Raw genomic sequence first — 22,012 nt, 5'->3', positions numbered from 1 at the left:
AATTGAGACAGGAATGGTAGGACGTGAGCTGGGAGATGGGACTTCGTGTGCCTGTAGACATTTGAGTTAGGAACAGATAAAAAGCCTTCTGACAGTGTTGTGATCCCTTTAATAAGTGTTCAGCTGTAAAGTTGGGCACTACCTGTATATGGAGGCATCTGCCCCCAGAGCTTTGTTAGAGGCAACGTGCCATATCTGCAGGACTAACTGCTAAAACCAGCTGGGAATGGGCATTGTGGAGATGCTTGCATGGACAAATTATTTATCAGTTGTAACCTGTTTCCTGACTTTTTCTTACATTAAAAAGAACAAACAACTAGTTATGGCAAGAACTGTTATGTATTAAATGAAAAATGTTTCAACTGAGGATTTAAGTTACTTTATTTTCTTTGCGTTTTTTCTTTCAAATTTTATTCCTGTTGTACTTTCTTACAAGCCCAGAGCTGCCATTTTGTAGCCATAGGCACTCAGACCATAGGTCATGCCCTGCATGTGTAATGGGGACGTGTCCGTGGGACGTCACTCGTTCAGCAGCAGTGCTCAGGGCTGGCTCTGGGCTGGATCTAATCAGATTTGTGCTCTTGACCCTTGTACAGTGCTTCATTCATTTACAGCTGGCTTCCTGCCTGCATTGTTTACTTCCATTTAGTGCAGTCAAATGTAAAGCATTACATGTGTTTCACTGAATATTGTTAGGCTGATTTGAATGCTTAAATGAATAGAGCATTGCAAAGCAAAGTGGCTAACCAACAATTCCCTCACCTAATTTAGTCTGAAATTATTTCTCTTTCCCTAATATGAAATCACAAATCATCATCATTCTGTATGTGAATTCTAAGCACTCTCATGACCATGACTGATATTTAGTTCAAAATAACCTCTTGTAGCTCTGGAGATTGTTTTGGTAACTTCAGACTGCTTGTGAGTTTTCTAGCATTTATACTCTCAAGGAGTGTGGTTGCTTTACTTGAGCCACTTAGAATCTTGAAGCCACTTTGGTTTTTTTCCTTGTTTGTCCAGCAGGATTAAAGCAGCCTAAGAAGGTTCCCCGTGAGCAGGTTCACACTGTCCTGTGTGAACACCTCAAACTCCTGCATATACAATGTGCTGTGAGCAAGCTGGACACAGTTTAGGTGTGTCAGAGGAACACTGGGTAATTTAAACTTGGCCATGAAACTATCCTAAATAGCTTCAGAGGCTTTGTAATAACAGATGGGGTTAGCAGAGACTCCTCAATTTCTGTTCCTAATGGGCTATTAGGAGCGCAACACAGAATATATGTTTAAGTGTCCTTGAACTGGCCATGATTTTTATGAACTTAAAAATCCTTTCTTATTAAGCTTCATTATCAAAGTTATGAAAAATAATCTAGCCATCCACAGAAACAGATGAAGGGATTATCAGATAATTTAAGAGTATAGGAAGAATCTTTGAAAACTAAGAAATAAAGCTGATTGTTGACCTTTTGGTGCTGGAGAGCATTTAAAATACATCAATAGATGCCTTAGCAAAATGATTGTATTTGATGTTTCTAAGGTACAATAAACAGGTTTGTTTCTCATATGCAGAGACCAAGAACCCAAAGTACCAGCAAAAAATTTAAGGCCAGGGCAGTGCATATATGACTAAGCCATCCTTTGTTTCTCTGAGTCAGTATTTAAAAATGTAAATCCTTAGCTATGTATGAAGCATGACTGGAGCAGCCTGAAGGCTGTCCTCAGTCATGATAGCCATCAGTGCAGGACATACCATACTGTCACCCAGAGATGTCTCACATACTCTTTGAGATTCCCTCCTGTAATATTAATTTTCATACTGCTGTATCACAGTGTCTTGCAAAGGTTGTCATCCATTCACTGAGCTATCTAGGCAGAAGTCATACTAACCTTAATAAAAAGAAAAATCCGTTTTGTTTAGTTTTTAAACCATTTAAAATTTACTATTTAAATAAAGTATCCTTTTTCCTATCAGTGACACTGTTGATGAAAAGCATCAGCAGCTGCTGTATGAAATTGTACAGCATTCACTTTTAAGGTTCATTGTTTCTGGCATTCTCTCAACATACATAATTTTTGATTCTTTATTTCATTGCAGACAGGAAATAAGGAACTGGCAGTTACCATTTCTATTAGACCTGCCTCTCCAATCCTCCTTTTTTTTTGAAAAACTGGGAGCTTTTATTTTTGATGATGGATGAGAACCTTTGTTCAAATTTCAGTGTAGGTTTACACATTGATAGGTCATAGTATTCCTGTCCTTTTTTTCCCAACCCCATTAGAGGATTCCTTTTTGGAACTTCTTATTCTTTTCAGAGCAGAAGTGATCCACCTTATTTGCACTGTTAAGTCAGCTGTTTCTGCTGCCAAAATAGCTAAGTCATTCTCATAGCCCTTCTTGTCACCTACTGTTTGCATTGCTTGTCTTGATAATTTCTGTTCTGGGTCTTGCAAGTGAAACCTTAGTGTGTGATATTAATACTGTCATGCCAGCATTGTAAAGCAAAAACACCTTGACTCATGCAGTCTTGAATTTCATTTCCCTTTTTATCATCCCTCCCTCCTGCCCTTCCAGTTTTAAAATTGGATTCGGTTGTTACTATGAGAACATTTGATTAATATTCTTTAAAAATACAGTCCTTTATGAGATGTCCTGCCACAGTACCAGAAAATTTCAGTCAAGAAACAGGCATCACAGTTGAGGCTTTTTTGTTTGAAGTTTTGCATGGTATCTTTTAATCTTTTCTTCTCTGGCTACTTGCAAAGCAATCCTGTGGAGTTCCTCGAAGGGGAAAAATAACTCAAAGTAAATTAAAATACGCTGTAGCACAGTGCAAAAAGAAAAGGAGGGTGCTTTCACATTCCTGTTATATTATCTACTCATTCATTGTTTGAGTTGGTCATAAAGTACTCTTCAGCAGGATTTCATCTTCAAAGTCAGTATTTTCAGCTTCTTTTCTGGCCAGTCTTTTTTCTTGCCAGCTTTATTACTTTGCAGTCCATTTAATGTTCTGTTCTTTTACTCCTACCTTGTTTTCCTTTTCTCAGAAGAGTCTCTAGCATAACATCTCCTACACATGGCCAGGTAGTCTGGCTACCTTTCTGAGCATTCTGGGCTTGGTGCTTCACCTGGTGGTAGGTACCTGCAAACCTTCTGTGATCAGAGAGAACTTTACACATCCCTCTTCTATTTCCTTGTTATCAACATTAAGGTTTCCTCTTCAGGTAGGCACTCCATCCCATTTTCCTTGAAAGGCAGTGCACATTTTATGTCTTTTCTCAGTGCTGCTGCTTGGTTTGTGCACCAGTTCCTATTGCTGGATGCAGGCACTGAGGGCACTTCCCATTGTTCAGTCAGTGTGAGAAGGAAGTACTCTGTTATTAGGTGAGAGGTACCTTGCAAGTAATACCTGAGGCTATCAATAAGTATTTGTGTCCTCCTAATTATGTCATATACTTGTTGCTGGTGAAAAAGACAAGTAACTATTAATTTTAACCACTCCTTGGAATTAATTTGTTCCTAATCCAAGATCTAGAATATCTGTGACTTCCATAATTTTTGGTACCACCCCAGTAATAATTGATTTATCTCTTCAAAGTTTCTCATTCTTAAGTGTTACAGGCTCTCTTGTACTCCTCAGTCCAGTCCATTTGGTTTCCTTTCACCAGATCTGTTAATTAGGCTGCTATGGAGGTGATGTCTTGTCTCTTACAGTTGTAATTACCCAAGTTGTTTGCCTCTTTTTTGCCCTGGTTCTTGACAGAGCTTTGAGGTATGTCAGGCAGATTCTTTGCTGATGAGCAGTATGCTGACTGGTCAATAAGCTATGGACTGTGCTGTCCAGGAGAATGGAATCACAGGCATAAATAAACTGCTGCTTTTTATTTTGTTGTGGTGCTTACTTTTACTTTGCCAAGTCAGACGTGTTTGTGAATTCAGTTCTTTCTTTCTCAAGCAGTTTGCACAATGCCATGGGACTATCACGAAAATAAAGCTGTCCACTGAGAGTTTTAAATATTGAAGGTACCTTGGTTACCTGACAATGACACTGACAATGTTTACAGGGTAGGTTTCTTGCTATGTTTTTCAAGGACTCTCTGCCAGAAGCTTCCTAATTAAAAATAAACAGACTTACCGTTTTCCTTGGTTACCAAAGCTCAGTTCTTACAGTTGTCAAACAGTAATCAACTGCTTTTCCTCTTTTTTTTTTTCTTTTACATGTATATAAATGATGATGCAGGCAGAGATGTTGATTGATTGAGCTGGAACAACTGATTAAGCCTTTCTCAGTGCTGGGAGACAGTCAGGTACTGTAACTCATCAAGAAGGGAAGTTTGGCTTGTGCTGATGCCTTAAACGCATCTCTGAGGCAGGGGTGCCAAGCTGGAGGAGTAGGATTTCACTGGTGAGTGGAACTGATCACATGAGGATTCTGGCACTCTCTGGATGGCATGCTGGAAGCCAGCAGTCCCTGAATTGACGGGATCAGCTTCAGCAGTGGGAAGTGTCCCAGACTGGTTCGTGAGGAGGGGGTGTAGCAGCACCGGTAGGCAGCGGTGACACTGAAGAGCTGAGCCTCAGAGCACTGCTAGTAGTGACTGTTCATCTTCAGTCTGGAGGAACCACAGGCAGCAGAACTGAAAATGCCAAAGGATTATAATGTTTTTCAAATGCTGATTGCAGCACTTTGCTGCTTTTATCATCGTAAGTCTATTATCAGAGTCAAGGTAGGTGCTGTTTTTCAACTGCAGTGCTAGTCAGTAACCTTTCAGTTTTTGTTTACAAGTGTTTGTTTTTATACCGTGGTTGGGTACAGAGTGTTTTCTCTTTTAAAGAACACCTTTACAATTCACTGTTGCCTCAGAGAGAAGCTTGAACAACTTGCAGTTTTGTGAGTCTGAAGCTGGCTGTCTTTGTCTAGGGACTAAGGGAAAATGCCCTCTAAGGAACTTGCTGAGGAGGATTTTAGCAAATTTTCAAGTTTTCAGAGTTGAACTAACCAGACCATTTGGTTCCCTAACTTTTTTCACCTATATAAAGAAAACACAGGCAATTGTGCTCAGTATTGCAGGTGTTTCTTAAAAGCTTCAGATAATTTTAGATTTGTCCTTATATTTTAGATATTTTTAAATTCCAAGATACACAAACTCATGTGCTCCTAAGAAGGTTTGGGTTGGAAAGAGTCTTTGAAGGTCATCTAGTCCAAGCCTCCTGCCATGGGCAGGGACATAATTTACTTTAAGCAAAAATGCTCCATATGCCCTGTAAGTAGAGGAAAAGCCTTTATAATAATTTTAAGTCACAGTAACAGAAGTGTCTAAGTGACTTGGGAACTGTTGTCATGTGGAGCACCTAACTACTTTTGATGATCTGTGAGTAACACTTTTAAATCTTTTTATTTAAGATTTATGTGAATTATTCTTTAACACCGTGGAGCTTGCAGTGAGGAAGGATGTGAAGGTTGCTGTCTTCTGGCCCTGGCTTTCAAACTTTGATGGAAGCACTTAAAAGTTGGGATCAGCTGTCCCCCTTCTCTTACCTTCAGTGATTTAGCCTTATAACTTTCCATTTCTGAAAGTGGGGTGTGGGGCTTGACCTTTTGGGCACTCTGAAAAAATGATTCTGGTCAGATTTGTTTCTTCTGACTGGGACAGATGTCAGCAATTATCATCACAATAGACTACTAAAGATGCTTTATTGTGCTGTAATTGATTTTCATTCTTGTTTTAAGGCTTAATTCTCCAGTTCTAGAACTTTTTAAATGACATTGAGGTTATTGTTGGCTGTCACAGCAGTTAGAAAACTTGTTCTTGACCATGCAGATGCCCTTTATTTAACTTGGCATGAATTTCTAATACCTAAAATAACGGTGCTGTTGTCATGGCAACTTTCCATTTAGTCTAATCCATATAGTCTCTAGAGAAACTGAAACATTAATAGTGTTTGCTGTATGGAGGGTGAAAAATAAAACCTTTTATGTAGAAACAAATTACAGTTGGGATCTTTCAAAAATAATGTTCTATTTAAAGAGATTTGCAGCATTTAAAATAGATTTGAATGCATGTGTTCCAGTATGCAGATTTAGCAATAGTTAAATTTGATGAACTGCTATTTGAAGAAGTTTGGATGGTAGGGAACTGGGGTGCATGTGCTGAAGAGAAAGTGGCTGTAGGTATAGAAACAGCAGGTGGTCAAATCAAGTAAGGTCTGAACCTTGGGGCCCATGGTATGGATTCTGTGAAATGCTAGAGGATGTAGGATGCTATGAACAATAAGATGGTATGAAATAAAGTCAGCAGTTTTAAATTTATTATTATTATTATTATTATTATTATTATTATTATTATTATTATTATTATTATTATTATTATTATTATTATTATTATTATTATTATTGACTTTAAAAAAAATCAAGCAAAATCAGTTTGTGTAATTAGATGAAGTTAATACTTGGTTTTAATAGTAATTACAAGTGGAATGAAATACCAAATTGATCCATTAGTAAACATGCTGAAGTTCTCAACTACCCCTGAGAGATTCAGACATTTTTCTGCATTGAGCTAAATGTTTTATGTTATCCAATTTAATTGAAAGCAGCATGTGGCCAATGTCAGAGATGCCTTGTTGTGTCCCACCAAAGCACAGGAAGCAGTACAGCTCTTGAGCACTCATTTTAGTGTGTGAAACTGAGGTCTCCACAGCAGATATGTGGGTTATTTTCCCATGCATTAATAGAAAATATAATGATCAGTGCAGAACATCTGAACTTGGATCAACTCATTATTGTCATGATGATGTCCCAGTACCTTTAATGATTCCATCTGGTTTGTTACAGCCATTTACTGTCAAGGTCAGCTTTTACATTGAGGGAAATAGAGAAACTTCAAGGCAAGGGGGTTCCTGTTTGTGGTTAAAAAAGAAGAAAGTGAAGAGAAAATACTAAATTGTGACTTGTGCCACTTCCAAGCCAAAATATTTTTGTTTAAATTTGCGTGTTTTGGAAGAGGAGAAGTAAATTAAGACTAAATCAGTGATAAATGGTGACTTAAAAAATGTGGAGGTCTAAATTAATGAAATCAACTTTTCCACAAGATGGGTTTTTTTTAGTACTAATCAGTATGGTTGTCATGATCAGAGGGGGAAGGGCCTTGAAGTTCAAGTATTCTCATTCTTAATTCTCTGCTATGATTCAGCCTCAGCTGAAGCTGCACAAAAAGGGAAAGCCACTGCAGTTCTCAGGACTGCCAAGTGTTAGAACTCGCAGCAGGCTGATGTAGCACATCAGTGAGTAATGCCCTAGTGCTGTGAATGTGACATGAGTAAGAAGCCTTTTATAAGCAGCTCCTTACTCTAGTGCCATCTCTTATCTTGGGTGAATTGCAAACACTTTTTATAGATAGTAGATCTTAATTAATATTTCTTCAGTGTGCAGTGATCTAAATCTGTTCACTGGCATCCTCAGGCTTCATATATCCAGTTTCAGCATGTGTGTGGAGGCAGTTGGGTTTGATAACACGTGAGTTACATGGAATCACCAGTCAGCATTATCAGTCTGCCTTTCAGTGTTAGATTTGTTATTGTTGGAGAGGGGCAGATGTGAAAAGACTGACTGCTCAAAATTATGTGAAATTTTGTATAGCTCCCCGAGCTTTGATTTCCCATTGTCTTGATGCAGAGTTTGAGTTTTGATGAGTCTTATATTATAAAATTCTTCTCAATTTCCCATGGTAATTTTTTAGTTACACTGCAGTAAAAGTTTGATTATCTTCTGTCATAAATATATAGATAGCATAGGGTCCACTGGTGCTCTGCTAGTGACTTCTGTTTGATGGGAATGGGAATATTCTTCAGTAGGCATTTATGTATTTAATTTCTTGATACTACCTATTATTTAGGTATGTCTCAGATTAAAACAACAACAAAAAACCTTATATAATTGCTAATATAATTTGCATTTGGAAATGCAAATCTCTAGGGTCACTGGGTGGAGGATTATGATTTGAATAACACTCAACTCGATATTTCTCAGGGTCTGTATTCCAGAAATTAAGCTCTCCTAGCCCTGAATGTGGTTACAAAGAAATGTGAGGATTTGTTGTAAGTGTAATGGTGTACTGGAAAATGGTTGTTGAATCCACTAGAATTAAGTTTTCCCATTACCTTCACTTAACATTAAACTGATCTTTGTACTAAAGGTCTTTTTTTAGTTCCCTCATTCTAAATAAGTATCTTGCTTATTGGTTGTCATGATTTGAGCCCAGCTGGCAGCTGTGCACCACACAGCCACTCACCCACCCCACCCCAGCAGAACGGAGAGGAGAATCAAAACTAAACCTTCCAGGTTGACAAAAGAATAGTTTATTAATTGAAATGAAGTAAAATATAATAATAATAGTAAATAATAATGAAAGAGGAAAAAAACTCAAGTGATGCACAGTGCAGTTGTTTACCACCCACTGACTGATGTCAGACCCTCTCCCTGAATTCCTATCAGCCCTGCTTCCAGGTAATTCCCCATGTTACATACTGGGCATGCTGTTCTGTGGTGTGCATTATCCCTTTGGCCAGTTCAGGTCACCTGTCATGTCTGTGCTCCCTCCCAGCTTTTTGTGCACCTCCTCACTGGCACAGCATGAGACACAAAGAAGGTCCTTAACTTAGGATAAACATGACTTAGCAACAATCAAAACATCAGTGTGTTATCAACATTGTTCTCATACTGAATCCAAAACACTGCACTGTACCAGCTGCTGAGAAGAAATTAACTCTAGAACAGCCAAAACCAGAAAAAATTGGCTGCCTTCCTGTGAACTCAGGCAACTTCTGTTGTTCATAGCAGCAGAGTGAGAACATGCACATGATGGAGTTTATTTGGTTTGTAAAGAGCCATTGCAGTCCTGGGGAGAAGTTTTCATGATAATTTGTTATCTTTTCATCAGTAACCTCAGAAGCTGTCACCAGTTACCTGAAGAAGCCTGTGGAAACCTGGTGGCTTCAAAACTGCTGTTCTCCTGTATTCATTCATCTCTGAGTAAATCACCCATTCTGTACCTCCTCCTACTTAACACAGCACTTGCTGCAGTCCTGTGTGAACTTTATGCCCTCTGGAAGGTTACAGAAGGCTGCCTCTGTGAAGAATGTTCCAGGATCTATGGTTTAATTTCCAATCAGAAAATAGATTCCTGTGTTTAGAAATTGTCTTTTTCCAGTTAGTTCTTTCTCAAACAAAAGCTATTCAGAAATCACTGTCTGTTTTTGTTTTGTGAGACCTTGGCCAATGATGCTGCTTTTCTGTGCAGGAGGAAATAAGACTGACAAGAATGTTTTTGAGCAGTATTGGAGCTTTTCGTTCTACATGTAAATGCTCTGTGCAAGTGTGTTGTGTTTGGTAGCCAGTTAGTAGAGTTATAAGTGAAATGATACACATTTTACTCATTATAAATTCATGTAATTGAATATTTTTAAATGCTTGTATTCATAGTGGCAGATAGGCAGTCTGGTTAGGATCACAAGGGCACAGGATTAAAGACTGAAAGGATCTCTGCAGCCAGTGAATTATATATTGATCCGGAATTGGAACTTTGACAATAAAATGTTCATTTTCTGTATAAACAAGTTCACGGCTCTCTAGTGGCTTGGAATTAGAGAAATTCCATTCTTTTTCACTTTTCCAGATGTTCTTGGTGTCCATGGTCTGTGTGTTCTCTCACTTCTTTCTTGTTTCATATGTTTGTCTTCCATCCTGGTGTTTCCTGTTCTTGCCCCAGCATCCCCTTCATATTTTCTGTCAATTGGTCTTTCTGTTAAATTATCCACTTGGCGAAAAGATATGTAAATCTCACAAAATTTAAGTTGTTCATTAATCACAAAGTTCTCCCATCTCCTCATTAGTTTGGAAGCTCTGTAGGACCTAGTGATTTTACCCAGTCAGAAAGTCACAGTTCAGCATTCACGGTGTACTTAAGCAAACACAGCAGGCCTCCAGTGTTGGAGAAAAGAGGGATTGATGAGGAATCTTAAATATGTTTGGTTTAGATGGATTCAGTACATTTATTAAAACTTTAAACAAAGTACTAAAATTTTGGCTAAGGTATGGCCTTGACTTTCTTCCTCAGATCACACTTCAGTTTTCACAAAGCTGTTCTCATTTTTCCCTAATAACCATTTTATTTTCTTTTTTTCTGAAACCTTTTTTCCTCTAAGGCAACAGGAAATCAGGTGTTTCCAAGGCTGCCTGTTGGGCTCATGCAACTGTCACCTGGCAGAGCTGTGTAAAGCACCAGGAAGTAATTGAGACTGGATGGGAATGTGGCCCCCTCTAGTCTTGTACCCGTAACAGACCTTGGCTGTGCTTTGCGTAAATAATGCTTTGCCAGAGGGATACAGAGAGAGATGATGTGAATTTTGGCTTCATCTCAGCTGAATGAGGGGCTCTAGCATGACAGATTTTGGACCACTTCCAAACAGTGTCTAAAATTAAAAGCCTTTCCCTCATAATTCAAATTGGTTTAGGAAAAAAAAAGAAGAAAAAGAAAAAAAATCCACAACCAAACAAAAAAAACTTAAACACGTACATAATAAATAAATAAACCAAACACATAATCACCTTGGAGAGTAATTCGTTAATATCAATACAGAAATAACTGTGGGACTTCTCTTTGTTTATTACCAGCCTCATAGAGTAGATTATTCAGCAAAATCTAATGTGAAAAATTCCATTAGGATGGTTGACACAGGAGCTTGGTATAGCAAGTTGCCTTCGAAGAGTGCCAAACACTCACATGAAAGGAACCCCTTGGATGCATAAACAGCAGATTATTGTGAGAAATTCCCATCAAAATACATTGACAAATTTCAGAGGCACAGCATATTGTGGTAGGTAGGTAAAGTCCCCTTCAGATTTCCCCTAAATGAGATCACAGTTTGATGGTTTTTTTCTTTGAATTTTGATATTTTCCAGGTTTTGGTATGCTAGATTAACATTTGCTTGGGGAAAAAAAGTAAAATAATATGTAACATTAAGGATAGCTTGTTACATCCATAAGCACAGTTTGCTATTAGATTAATGGCCCTGAATTAGAAATCTTTATGAAATATAATAAACTGCCAAGGAGTTTCTTAGTTTATAACTATTGACTGAAATTTTTTCCCTCCTTCTAACGTCTTGGCCCTCTAGGTTTTCCACAGTGTATGTAAGTAGGCTTGAGGGCTTTTGCCAGAGGGTGATAATATTGTATTACTAGGTAGTTATGTATTTTTATTTTAAGGACCTGTTCACAAAACAGGTCTGTTCACAAAAGCTCAGCATGGCAAAAAAATCTTAAAATAGCACCAGGATTGGAAACAATGCAACTAAAATGTGAACAAACAGTTCTGGAAAGCACATGCTTACGGGGAGTTCTTTGTAGGCCAGGAAAAGCATCTGTATTTGAAAACAGTGGCTGCTGACTTGATTTGCTTTTTTATTCCAGGGATATCTGACAGGGTTGTTACTATTAAAGATCTCAAAGTATTTAAACTGAAAGCTTTCCTGTGTTGTTTCAACCGTGTTTTGTTGCAAAATACATGGAAGTCTTTCGTTTTTCCCTAGATTATTTTTAAATTTCTTTTTACCATCCACTTCACTATCTAGTTGTAGATGTAAATTCAGCTTTCTTTCTGTCATTGAGTAGGAGCCAACAGAGTGTCTTAAGCAAAGAAATAAAACAAGGAGATAGTACTAAGTTGCAGCTGGATGTTTTTGTTTTCCCTGGAGGGGGTATTTTAAAAGTTCCCCAGACATTTCTTTGTGCAGTCAGGGAAAAGGTGCTTTAGAAAAGCCTCAGCTCAGTTTGTGTGCTCTTCACTCTACCTACAGCTTGTGTAGATGCTACAAAACTTGCTATTGTACTCTAAGATGTGGTAGTGAAAGGGCTGTTAATTTTAGAATCATTGCCAGTCAGCTTTAAATGGGTTCCCAGCCATTTGAGTTGGGAAATAGGAGTGACAGTTGTGTGCCAGAGGTCCTTCACCTCTGCTGGTCTGATAGGTCCCAAGGGATTGGAGTAGAGGGGGCATTTTTGGCCTTCCCTGACTATGTTTTGACACTTGAATGTGCTTTTGGACTTCAGTCCTCACTAAGCCTCTTCTGTGGCTCCTTGTACATCCAGTAACTTCACCTCTTCATGTTGTACGTGGGTTTATGAATGAGCCCTTTCAGTCAAGGTCTTCTTTCTCTAGTGGCATGGTTTCTTTCTGCAAAGTCTTCTCATAAAGCACAGGAGTTGATGCAAAACCTTAATGTACAAAAGCACAAAGAATTTTCTCCTTGATGAAAGTGCTTGTCCATTTTGAACCAGATTTGTATGGACAAATAACGCCCTATTCGGGTGCCCAGAAGGGAAGCTAAAGTGAAAAGTGATTCTTTACCAGCTTGTTTTTATCTTCTGCCTTTCTACGTTAGCTACTAGTATTTGCCTAAGAGAAGCCTTAGGTTTTTCTGAGAAAAGTGGAGAGAAGAGGACAATTTATCTCAGAATTTCTCGGGGCTCCCAGCATGTTTAAATTATCTTGGCAGCAGGATGCCTCCTCTGGCATTATTCCACTGAAAATCTGCTGTCTGGTAATCTGTTGTAATTCAGTCTGCCTGAAATTGCAGGGAAGGTCATTGAAAGAAGTGTTAAATGTGTGCCACCTGCTCCCACAGTTAGGTGCTGTGAGTATTCACTGTGAAGAAGAAATTCATGGAAAGAACAGGAATTGGTGGGCAAGCCTTCCCAGCTCTTTTTTAAATAATGCATGTGTTCCTCATTTGAATCAGTGTGTCAGTTAAAGGAACCCATGAGCTTTGGCTCATATCCAGACCTAAGAAAAAAATCCATAATGCACAGGAGCAAAATGCTGCATTTTGCTGGAGGGCCTCTCTCTCTCTCTCTCCTTATCCCTCTTTTTTTTTTTTTTTAATGGTCTTTCTCTGAAGAGAGGGTATACTCTGATTCTTTGATCAGTGTTGAACATGTTCTCAGGCTTTTGAAACTTTTCAGCACAACAAAGATGGGCTGGAGTCCCAGCCCTTGGAGAATGAAAGGAAGTTCAAAGTACTTCCCTCCTCTGAGTGCTTATGAAAGAGAATGTGGCTTCTCCAGAGAAGATCCTGCACCTGACTGTTAGCAACACTGCATCCATAAGGATTAGCCTGCCAGAGTGGGCCAGCATGAAAGCTGTGCTCCAAAAAGAAATTAAGATAGAAATTTTCCAGAAAATTGCATAGTGTAGTTGTAAGTGGTGATGGAGATAGCTCCAAGCAAAACTCATGCCTGTTGTGCTAAGGGGCAACAAGAGCTTTTGTCCTTTAGGAAGGGAATATCTTGGATATGCAGATTTAATGACTGTTAGGACTAAGCCCTTTAAGACTGAAATTTTACTTTGGCAAACTGGTTCTTTGGCAAGCGAAATATTGAACAACTAAATGTATCCAGCTTAGCCTGTCTTGATGCATTTGGAATGTTCTTAACTGGATGGCTTCAAAGGGGGCTGCTGGGAAAGAATCTGAATTTAAAATGGAAGTTTGAACAGGAGGAAGAATAGTGGAGCAGGCATTTGGGTCCAGCTCCATAATTTTGGATATAGTTAGGGTTCTTATTGGAAAGAGGAAGTAAGAGAAGTGACTTTGTAGGTGTGTCACTATGAGTTTGGTGCACAGGCAGAACACTGTGCTCCGTTCCACGCGGTGTAGAACAATCACACGTTATCTCACACAATGCCGGGCTTTGCAAACACAGCCTGGAGAGCCAAGCCAGCCTGCTGAAAGCAGCACCTGCATTCCAGTGCAGGTCATATGATGGAAGTCATAACCCAGGTAAAATGTTAATCACTAAACTTGGCACAGTTGAAGCTTTTAATCTTTTATTGCAGTTTTCTAGGGAGAGGCAGGTTATGGACAACAGCCCGGAAAAGCTGAAGAAGGAGCTGGAGGAAGAGCTGCAGCTGAGCAGTGAGGACTTGCGCAGCCATGCCTGGTACCACGGACGCATTCCCCGGCAGGTAGGTGCTCTTTGCTCTGCCAGGTGTGCTCTCTGAGCTTCTGCAGAATCTCACTGATGTGCTCTACACATCTCTGAACTCATTCAGTAGGAGCATAAAGCCTATTTGTATGAAAGCTGTGGTATTTATCACAGCTTGGCATAAAATGAGGCAGAGGAAGGATTCAGGGTAGACCCTGGTGGGAAATAGATACATTTCAGGATTTTTGTGCACTGAATAAATCTGGAAATGGAATTTTAGCTTTGTGTAAGAATACTATGAGCACATATTGTTTAGAGAACACTGACATTAATTTGTTCCAGTATTCTTAATGAAAGTTAAAATGTTTATTTTCTTTCTTGCGCTTGGAACCTGGGGGAGAGGAAGAAAGAACTGCAGCAAAATCAATTCAGTCACTTACATTTTGATCCTTACAAACGCAGTTACAGACGCGGTTAGGCTGAGGTTGGGCCGGAGCTTCCGGAGCCGCTGGAGCTCCCCCTGCGGGCCTGCCTCAGCCCCGGGGCAGGGCCGGCTCGGCTGCCACCCTGGCGCTTGGCTCTTGGCGTCCTTTGCAACTCATGAGAGGAAAAACTCAGAAAAACAAGGGGTCTCTGACTCTTCCTAGTCAGTAGTATTTACATGCAGTGTTCACAAAGAATAAAAAAAAAATGAAAGCTTCTGTCACATAAGGTAACAATGAAAGGGCAGAATCCAGGATCTTGTATTAATGGCTTCTAAATTTCAGTGTGACTATATTCAGATGCTTTAAACTAAATTTCAGTGTGACTATATTCAGATGCTTTAAACTAGAATCCTGGGTTACTTCTTTCCCTTCATGCCTTATTTTCTATTACCAAACTAAAAGAAATACACATGCAAAAGTGGGTCAGCTTCTGTCTGCTGGCTCCCTCCAAGAAGCCCTTTCAGATCTCTGTTGTGGGATGAGCTTTTAACTAAGAATTGGAGACATAATTCTTCTACCACACTTCATGCTTTGCTTTGTATTTGTGACTTTATGTATTCTTGCATAGTAGCCAAATTAATTCCTGTGTTTAAGAATATTTTGTTGTAATGTATTGTTTTCTGATTCTGGAAGTAATTTTTTATGTAATTCTTTTTCCTCAAAGGTGGCAGAAGGCCTAGTTCAGAGAGATGGAGATTTTCTGATTAGGGATTCTCTCTCCAGTCCTGGGAACTTTGTTCTTACCTGTCAGTGGAAAAATACCCCTCAGCATTTTAAAATCAACAAAACAGTTCTGAGACTCAATGAAGCCTACTGTCGTGTTCAGTATCAGTTTGAACTGGAAAGTTTTGACACTCTCCCTGGCTTAGTCAGATACTATGTTGGGAGCCGCACACCAATATCAAAGCAGAGTGGAGCAATTATTTTTCAGCCTATCAACAGGACTGTGCCTCTCAGGTGTCTAGAAGAAAAATATGGTGTAACTCCAGTCCAGCAAAAAGAGCCAAGCACCCCTGGAGGAAAAACAGAAAGTGCAAAAAGGCTGAGTCTTGGTACATCCAGCATGCAGTCCCCGGAGCAGAGCATATCCAGAGGAAATCTTCTGAGGTACCTTAATTTTGCTGTCCTTGTGGAAGGAAATGCAGTAAGTGCATCAGCTCCTAGTGGAGATGATGTGAGTTTTCACTCTGACTTGAGATGGAATACTGGGCATGAGGGTTGGCTGATTGTTAGCAAAGGATCGACAAATCCACAAAGTGAGAACAAATGTAGACTCTGGAAGCACAACAGCACTGCAGGGACTTGGCAAATCCTGACCAAGACAAAGGATTAAAATAACATCTTGCTGCTGCTCCAGAGCAGTCTGTTTTTCCATAGTTGACTCCTGAAATAAAATCTCCAAGTGTGGGATAATGGATCCTAATTTCAATGTCTGAATCAAATGTTCCATTAGAAAGGAAATACCTTCATAAATGCTGCAGGGTGACACATAGTATAGCCCATTTCACTGCCACTACAACAGCAGTTTATGAATAAATGAAGTACCTTTTATTATCATAAGCTGTCCAAGTGGAAAGCTAATGATCCTTGCACTGGTTATGATATATTCTGGCAGTTAGATATATATTTTAAGTGCTGCATATATTGATATGTTTTTGTTTGCATTTTTGTTTACCCTAGAAACAAAGAAAAAAGTGGTAGCCAGCCAGCTAGTTTGGATCACGTTCTGGAGAAAAGATTCCCTTTAAAGGCTCACCAGTCAGAGAGCTATCTGCTAATAGGTATGTTTTGTAATTAGAAGTTTCATACTTAGAATTGGTGTGTGTTCAGGTGGTCTGTTACCCTTCAGCCCAAAGTGAGACTGCTGAATGTTCTGAGTACTGTAAATACATCATATTAATGGCCACTGTAAGCTGTGTTAACACACTGTGCTTCTCTTCAAGCCACTGGAACAGAACTTTTATTTACTATGCACCCAGTAGTTGAGAACCTTAGCGCCCAACTCAGCAGGCTTCCACACCAAAGAAATGACAGCTGTGGTTGACATTAATACCTTTTTTAATGGTATTACCTTTCCTCACTTCTGCTTGACAAGAACTGGCTTGTTTCACTCATGTCTTTCTGACAAAACATTTTTAAGTAGAAGTGGTGTTTCATGGAAATCCTGGTAACCACTTTTTCTCAGGGTAAACTATGCAAATAAGGTAATGTTCCTCACTAGGAGACAAACACTTCCATGGCTTTTGTACTCTTTTGTACTCAGTTCTGTTCTTCCATCTCACTCAGTCTCTCTACCCTCCATCCCTTTTGCTTTTTGTTCCTTTTGCTGCTGTTTGGTTCTGTGGCCACTGCCATCCTAAGCAAGGGATCCAGGCTGTGATAACACTTGGGGCATTTCGTTTCTCAGATTCTTCAAAGGTTTAAGCAGTTGTTTCCATACTAACACACTTGTGTATAGAAGCTTGCAATAATGCATCTCTTCCCATGTGGACAAACGAGTATTGACTTCACGGCTGCTTTTTTTGAATGTGGTACTGTTAAAATTCTTCATGCCTATTGTAGGAAGAGTTCTCATGATAAAGAGAACATTAGGTATTTGTACAGTGAGACTGTATTTTGATAGAAAGAGTGTGCTCCTGTGTTTTAACAATGGGATGCACAGGCATTTATAAGGCAGGCTTCTGTCCCTCTATTTGAATTGATTATTCCAGTCTGTAGCTGCAGATACTTTTATTTTGGTACTACAACAGCCTGAAGAGTTTTGCTGTGCATTTTGTCATAGGATCCTTTGAGCAGGTCCTGTTATCATATTGCTTAAGGGTGGTGACAGCCTGTGATTTGGAGTTTTTGTTTTCTATCTGTAATCAAGCAGTAACACCCACACAGTGCAATTGGCCACTTTGCTTAGATACCAGCAAATGCTCTGAGAATTGCAGATTGGGGATGTCTGACACAGGACTCAATCCCGTATCGGATGCCAAGGGTACAGGATGAGGCATAAATACACAGAAGTACATGGATCCAGCTCTTCAAACTAGCTTAGTTTCACAAAAAAGATTAGCATTTCTGAAGTTCATTCCTTCCATACCTTAGTTCAGGTTCAGGCTTGACTTTGGGAAGTTTTGCTTTCATCTCAAACATGTCATTCTCAGAAATGACTCATCTTGTATGTGATACAGCTGGAAGTTGCTGTTTTTATAGCATAGATCAGGTTACAAAGAAACCTCCTATTCCAAGCCATGGAGGCCATCCAGCTCTGACAGGATACCCTATGTATGCAGCAGGGACTGGAAGTATTGTCAGCATTACCACAGAATAATACTATGGTGCAGCTGTTCCATGTATTTGGGATTTTGGGAGGATCAGCAAGTGAATGGAATTTGCTGGCTAGGTCATTCCTCAAAATACACAATTTTGCCAGCAAATAATTGACATGATCTGTGAATATTATCCTTAGGAAATAGCATTAGGAGATGGACCCTGGCACAGGCACCAGGAATTGTATGTATTTTGGCCTTCTAAAACATTGTTTCCCCCTGCAGGTTCAAGACATCCATCTCGATTACCTGAAGCAGATGCAAACTCCTGTCCAAGCTCACCTGCATTTAGAACAGGCAGTGAACCATCTCTAAGCCCCACAGTTGTTCAGAAAGTCATCTCAGAGTCACAGCTAGGGGAAGCTCTTAGAGGATCAGACAGTCAGCTCTGTCCAAAGCCTCCCCCTAAACCCAGCAAAGCCCCCCTGATGAAGCCCCCAGATTCTCCTTCGGCTTCCCACAGCTCTGAAGGACACTACTGTGAACTAAACCCTGCCAGACATCCCACAGCAGCAAAACAACCCTTGTGTCAGAAGAACAGTTATGTGGAACATCTGGCTCAAAAGGAGAGGGCAACATTCAGGAACTCTGAAACAAGCTATTTGATCCTTGATGATGATCCTGCAATGAGCCCTGCAGATCCTTTGGAAGCTCCAGCTCAGATGGCTGAAGAAGACAGCATCTTTTCTGCACCTGTTTATGAGACAGAGTCTAGTTTTAAACCGAATGATTTTGAATCCAAACTACTTCCTCCTGAAAACAAGCCATTGGAAACATCCATGTTAAGAAAAGTTAAGGAGCTCTTCACCAACAATAACCCAAAGATTATTGCACAGCATATTCTTAGAATGGACTGCAAGGTAAAAAAAAAATCATGTGTTTTATTTTATATTGTGCCAGTTTAGACTTTTTAAAGAACTGATTTGAAAAGAATAATGGGTAGCTTTGCAGCTAATTTAATGTTTGTATTGCTTGCAGGAATTTTTAGAGTGTTTGTTTTCCATTTGAAGAATATTCACAAACACCTTGGACTAAAGCTCTCTCATCATGCTTGACTTTAGACTCAAGGTTTTAAGTTCCGTATGTCTTTTAAATCTCCTATCAGTTGCTGCATACCTGTGATTCAGCCTTTCTCCTGTATTGGAGGAAGAGCTCTCTATGCTGTAAAGCATTGTGGGGAGAACTGCTCACAAAAGGAAATTGCTGGTTAGGGCAAAGAGCAGGGAGACATTACCTGGTTGCCACATGGTCATTATATACAATGTTCAGTGGAATTAAATATTTAAACTTCCAAAACCAGCTGCTCTCCTAATCTTTGTCTGAGTTCCTCTCTTCCAGCTGGGTAGGTGCTGTGGGAAAATAGCTATCAGGACTTGTGCTCTTCTCTCTTGTTAGAGAACTGTGCTAGTAGAATTGCTCAGAAAGATGTAAAAAACCACAGAGAACTGTTCTTCACATTGTAGACTTTGGTCAGCTGCCAGGAGATCAGCTAATGGAACAGAATGACAGAAGAATCATCTCCTAATGAGATGATGACTTTGTGTAATTAAAGGAATGTAGCTGCATTAAAATCTGTATTACTTTGCTGGTATGACTGAGTGCTGTACGTGCTGCAGAGCAGCCACAGGAATCAAATGCTCTGGTGGGTATCTAACCCTCAAGCTTTGTTGGACTTTGGCAGTTTTAGTCTTCTAAGAAGAGTTTGAGAAGCGAAACACGTGGCTCCTTACTGGGCACTGCAGACAGGAGGGGAAGTGGCAGTGGTGATGCTCCAGAAGCAGCCCATCAGTAGCACTGTGCTGGTGCTGCTGCACTGATGAAGGTCTGAGGAGGGGGCAGTTCCCTGAGCCCTGCCAGCTGCTGGGGGCTGCCAGCAGCAAACACAGCTTCTGCCTTCCTCAGTAGCACTGTGGGCTGCTGCTAAGTGAGGCCTCATGCAGACAGGGGGACTCAGAAAAACTCAGCGCCACAACTCCTCACTCTTCTCAGAAGTGGTAGATTGAGGTTTCTTTACTATGGTTCCAAGAGTATTAACAGCATTCTCTAACATTTTAGTTCCAAAATTCACCTTTTCCTTCCTTCCACCCGCCCTAATTTATCTTTAATATATTGTTAAAGAGTATGTTGCTTAAAGGCATAGGATATGCATGCCTTAGAGAAGTAGTGAGTTTATATGCATGTATATAATATTCAATTAGCTCATTATTAGAGTACTTATTTTAAATACTGTAAACTTTGCAATGGAACTAAGGCACCAAGTAGCCTGCTGGAATTAATTAAGAGTCATTGGAGGGCTTTGCATAAACAGATTTTTGGATTTTGGAGCAGGAACAGTAACTAGCTGGGACAGGTAGAGAAGTCTGTTTGATGTTCACCTCCAAGTGCTGAGCCAATGCCTGTCATTTACTGGCAACTTGTTCTGTAGACTGCTCTGATAAGAACTGCATGATGCAATGGGATTGGCTTGTGAATTGGGCCAGAATGAATGCTTTGTACTGAGATCCCAGGCTAAAGGTCATGTATCCTCTGTGTGTGCCATCAGTAGTTCAGTTTGCCTTTTAAATAATGACATTTCAAATAAGGAATCCCCCAAATGTAAGTGATGAGGTGAGTGTTTGCCAGTTGCATACTTGTGATGCACTAGCAACCAGTGTCTTCAGGGTCTTCACATCACTCCTGCTTCTCTAGAAGTGAAACAGGTTTTTCTACAGTGCTGTTTTGTACTGGTGAGGCTTGTTGTGCAGCCCAGATCACTTTCATCATTTCACAGCCAAAAAAGCCTGCTGATGGGTGATAACCAGAACATTGCAGGCGGATTGGCTAGTAACTATGTTAACATACAGGCCTTAACCAGCAGATAATCCTACACCATCATATTCATGTGGTTTTGCTTATTATTAGCAATTACAATTGCTATTGAGATAACCAGTAGCTAAAGCAATCTGTTTAAGAGGCAAAGACAAATTGGTAAGGGTGTCAGCTTTCACACACTGACTTCCTTAGCCCCTCATCATTGTGTCCTTCATCTATACAAACTTTTGTGAACCTAATTCTTCTTTAGGACCCTGTGATGTAACCAAAAATGTTCTGAGCAGTAGTTTTTGTAGAAAGGAAAAAGGCAAAGCAAGCATGTATGTCCTTAAGGTGAAGAGCAGTGCCTGACAAGGATCAGGCTGAGAGTGCACTGCATTTCCTGGAACCTGCACAGGATGGAGGTTGATAAAGCATTGTGGTTACACCTTTTATGTTTTCTGATGGCTTTATCACTTCAAAAAAAACTATTTCCTTGGCTTTTTTGTGTAAGGCACTGAACATGCATAGGATAAAGCTTTTCTCTGATGCCTGTATTGCAATGTTGCATGCTGTACACTTAACTCTGTATGCCATGCACTTACATGGAGAACTTCTCTGTGGCTAGAGTTTTTTGGGTGTTTTTAAATGTTTTAAAATTCATGCAGAGTTTTTTGCACTTCACAGGTGGCAAGGATAGTAGAAGTTTCTGAAGAGATGAGGAGGAATATGGGAGGGAACTCTGGTCTTGAGCTGATCACCTTGCCTTACGGACATCAGCTGCGCCTTGACCTGATTGAGAGGTAAATGCTCCTGTTCCTCATTGCCAGGGCAGGTGGCCAGAAGCTCAAAGCCTGGCTGTACTGTTCTCATTTCCTTCAAGAGTGCTCTCCTGCACGTTTCCTGAATTCACATGTACAGATTATTTCTGGGATGGTATGTATGTTTGTTTTGATTAGGAACGGATTCCTTAAGGTTGTAAGGCAACTGTCCCAGGTAGCACAGGGAAAGGGGAAAGGTGTTGAAAGCAGGAACAGCTGAATGCCATCAGCTCTCCTTTACAAGCTGAAGGAAACTAAAATTCAGGGGACCTATAATCTATCTGAGTATGTACGTGTGTGTGGAGGAGACTGAAAGGCAGTATCCTTCTGCAAGAGGCTAGAGGATCTAATAAAGTAAAAAATTATTAGCAAAGGTTTCTTAAAAACCTCTGCACAAGTCAAGGGGGAGCACTTAAGGTGTTCTGGTCTACATTTTCTGCTTCATATTGTAGTAGTTTAATTGCTGAGATATTGGGGGGCAAGAGTCACAGGATTTGAATGTGGAGGACAAAGGGAACTGGGGCAATTTTCCCATAAGTGTTCATTCATTTGGTGCTTAAGCAGAATTTCGTGTAGTTAACAGCATCTCAGGAGAGTTTATTAAAACATTAATTGAAAGC

At 40.0% G+C, this 22,012-nt stretch overlaps 1 protein-coding gene across 7 annotated transcripts in view; it reads left to right on the top strand.

Annotated features, from left to right (window-relative positions):
- BCAR3 (BCAR3 adaptor protein, NSP family member) overlaps window positions 1–22,012 on the top strand; it is a 90,239-nt gene that overhangs the window by 62,483 nt on the left and 5,744 nt on the right. For 6 of the 7 annotated variants that reach the window (XM_014263763.3, XM_005482073.4, XM_026790430.2 and 3 more), the window contains 5 exons: window positions 13,891–14,019; window positions 15,129–15,571; window positions 16,145–16,245; window positions 18,007–18,641; window positions 21,259–21,374. In XM_014263763.3, coding sequence (XP_014119238.2) covers window positions 13,891–14,019; window positions 15,129–15,571; window positions 16,145–16,245; window positions 18,007–18,641; window positions 21,259–21,374 — 1,424 coding nt within the window. Of the gene's footprint in view, window positions 1–4,371; window positions 4,725–13,890; window positions 14,020–15,128; window positions 15,572–16,144; window positions 16,246–18,006; window positions 18,642–21,258; window positions 21,375–22,012 lie in introns of those variants that run through there. The other variant, XM_005482075.4, reaches the window with a different exon arrangement.

Source organism: Zonotrichia albicollis, chromosome 8 (genome assembly GCF_047830755.1).
Source record: "Zonotrichia albicollis isolate bZonAlb1 chromosome 8, bZonAlb1.hap1, whole genome shotgun sequence".
In the NCBI taxonomy this organism is placed as follows: Eukaryota; Metazoa; Chordata; class Aves; order Passeriformes; family Passerellidae; genus Zonotrichia; species Zonotrichia albicollis.
This window is presented reverse-complemented; position numbering and strand designations above follow the sequence as displayed.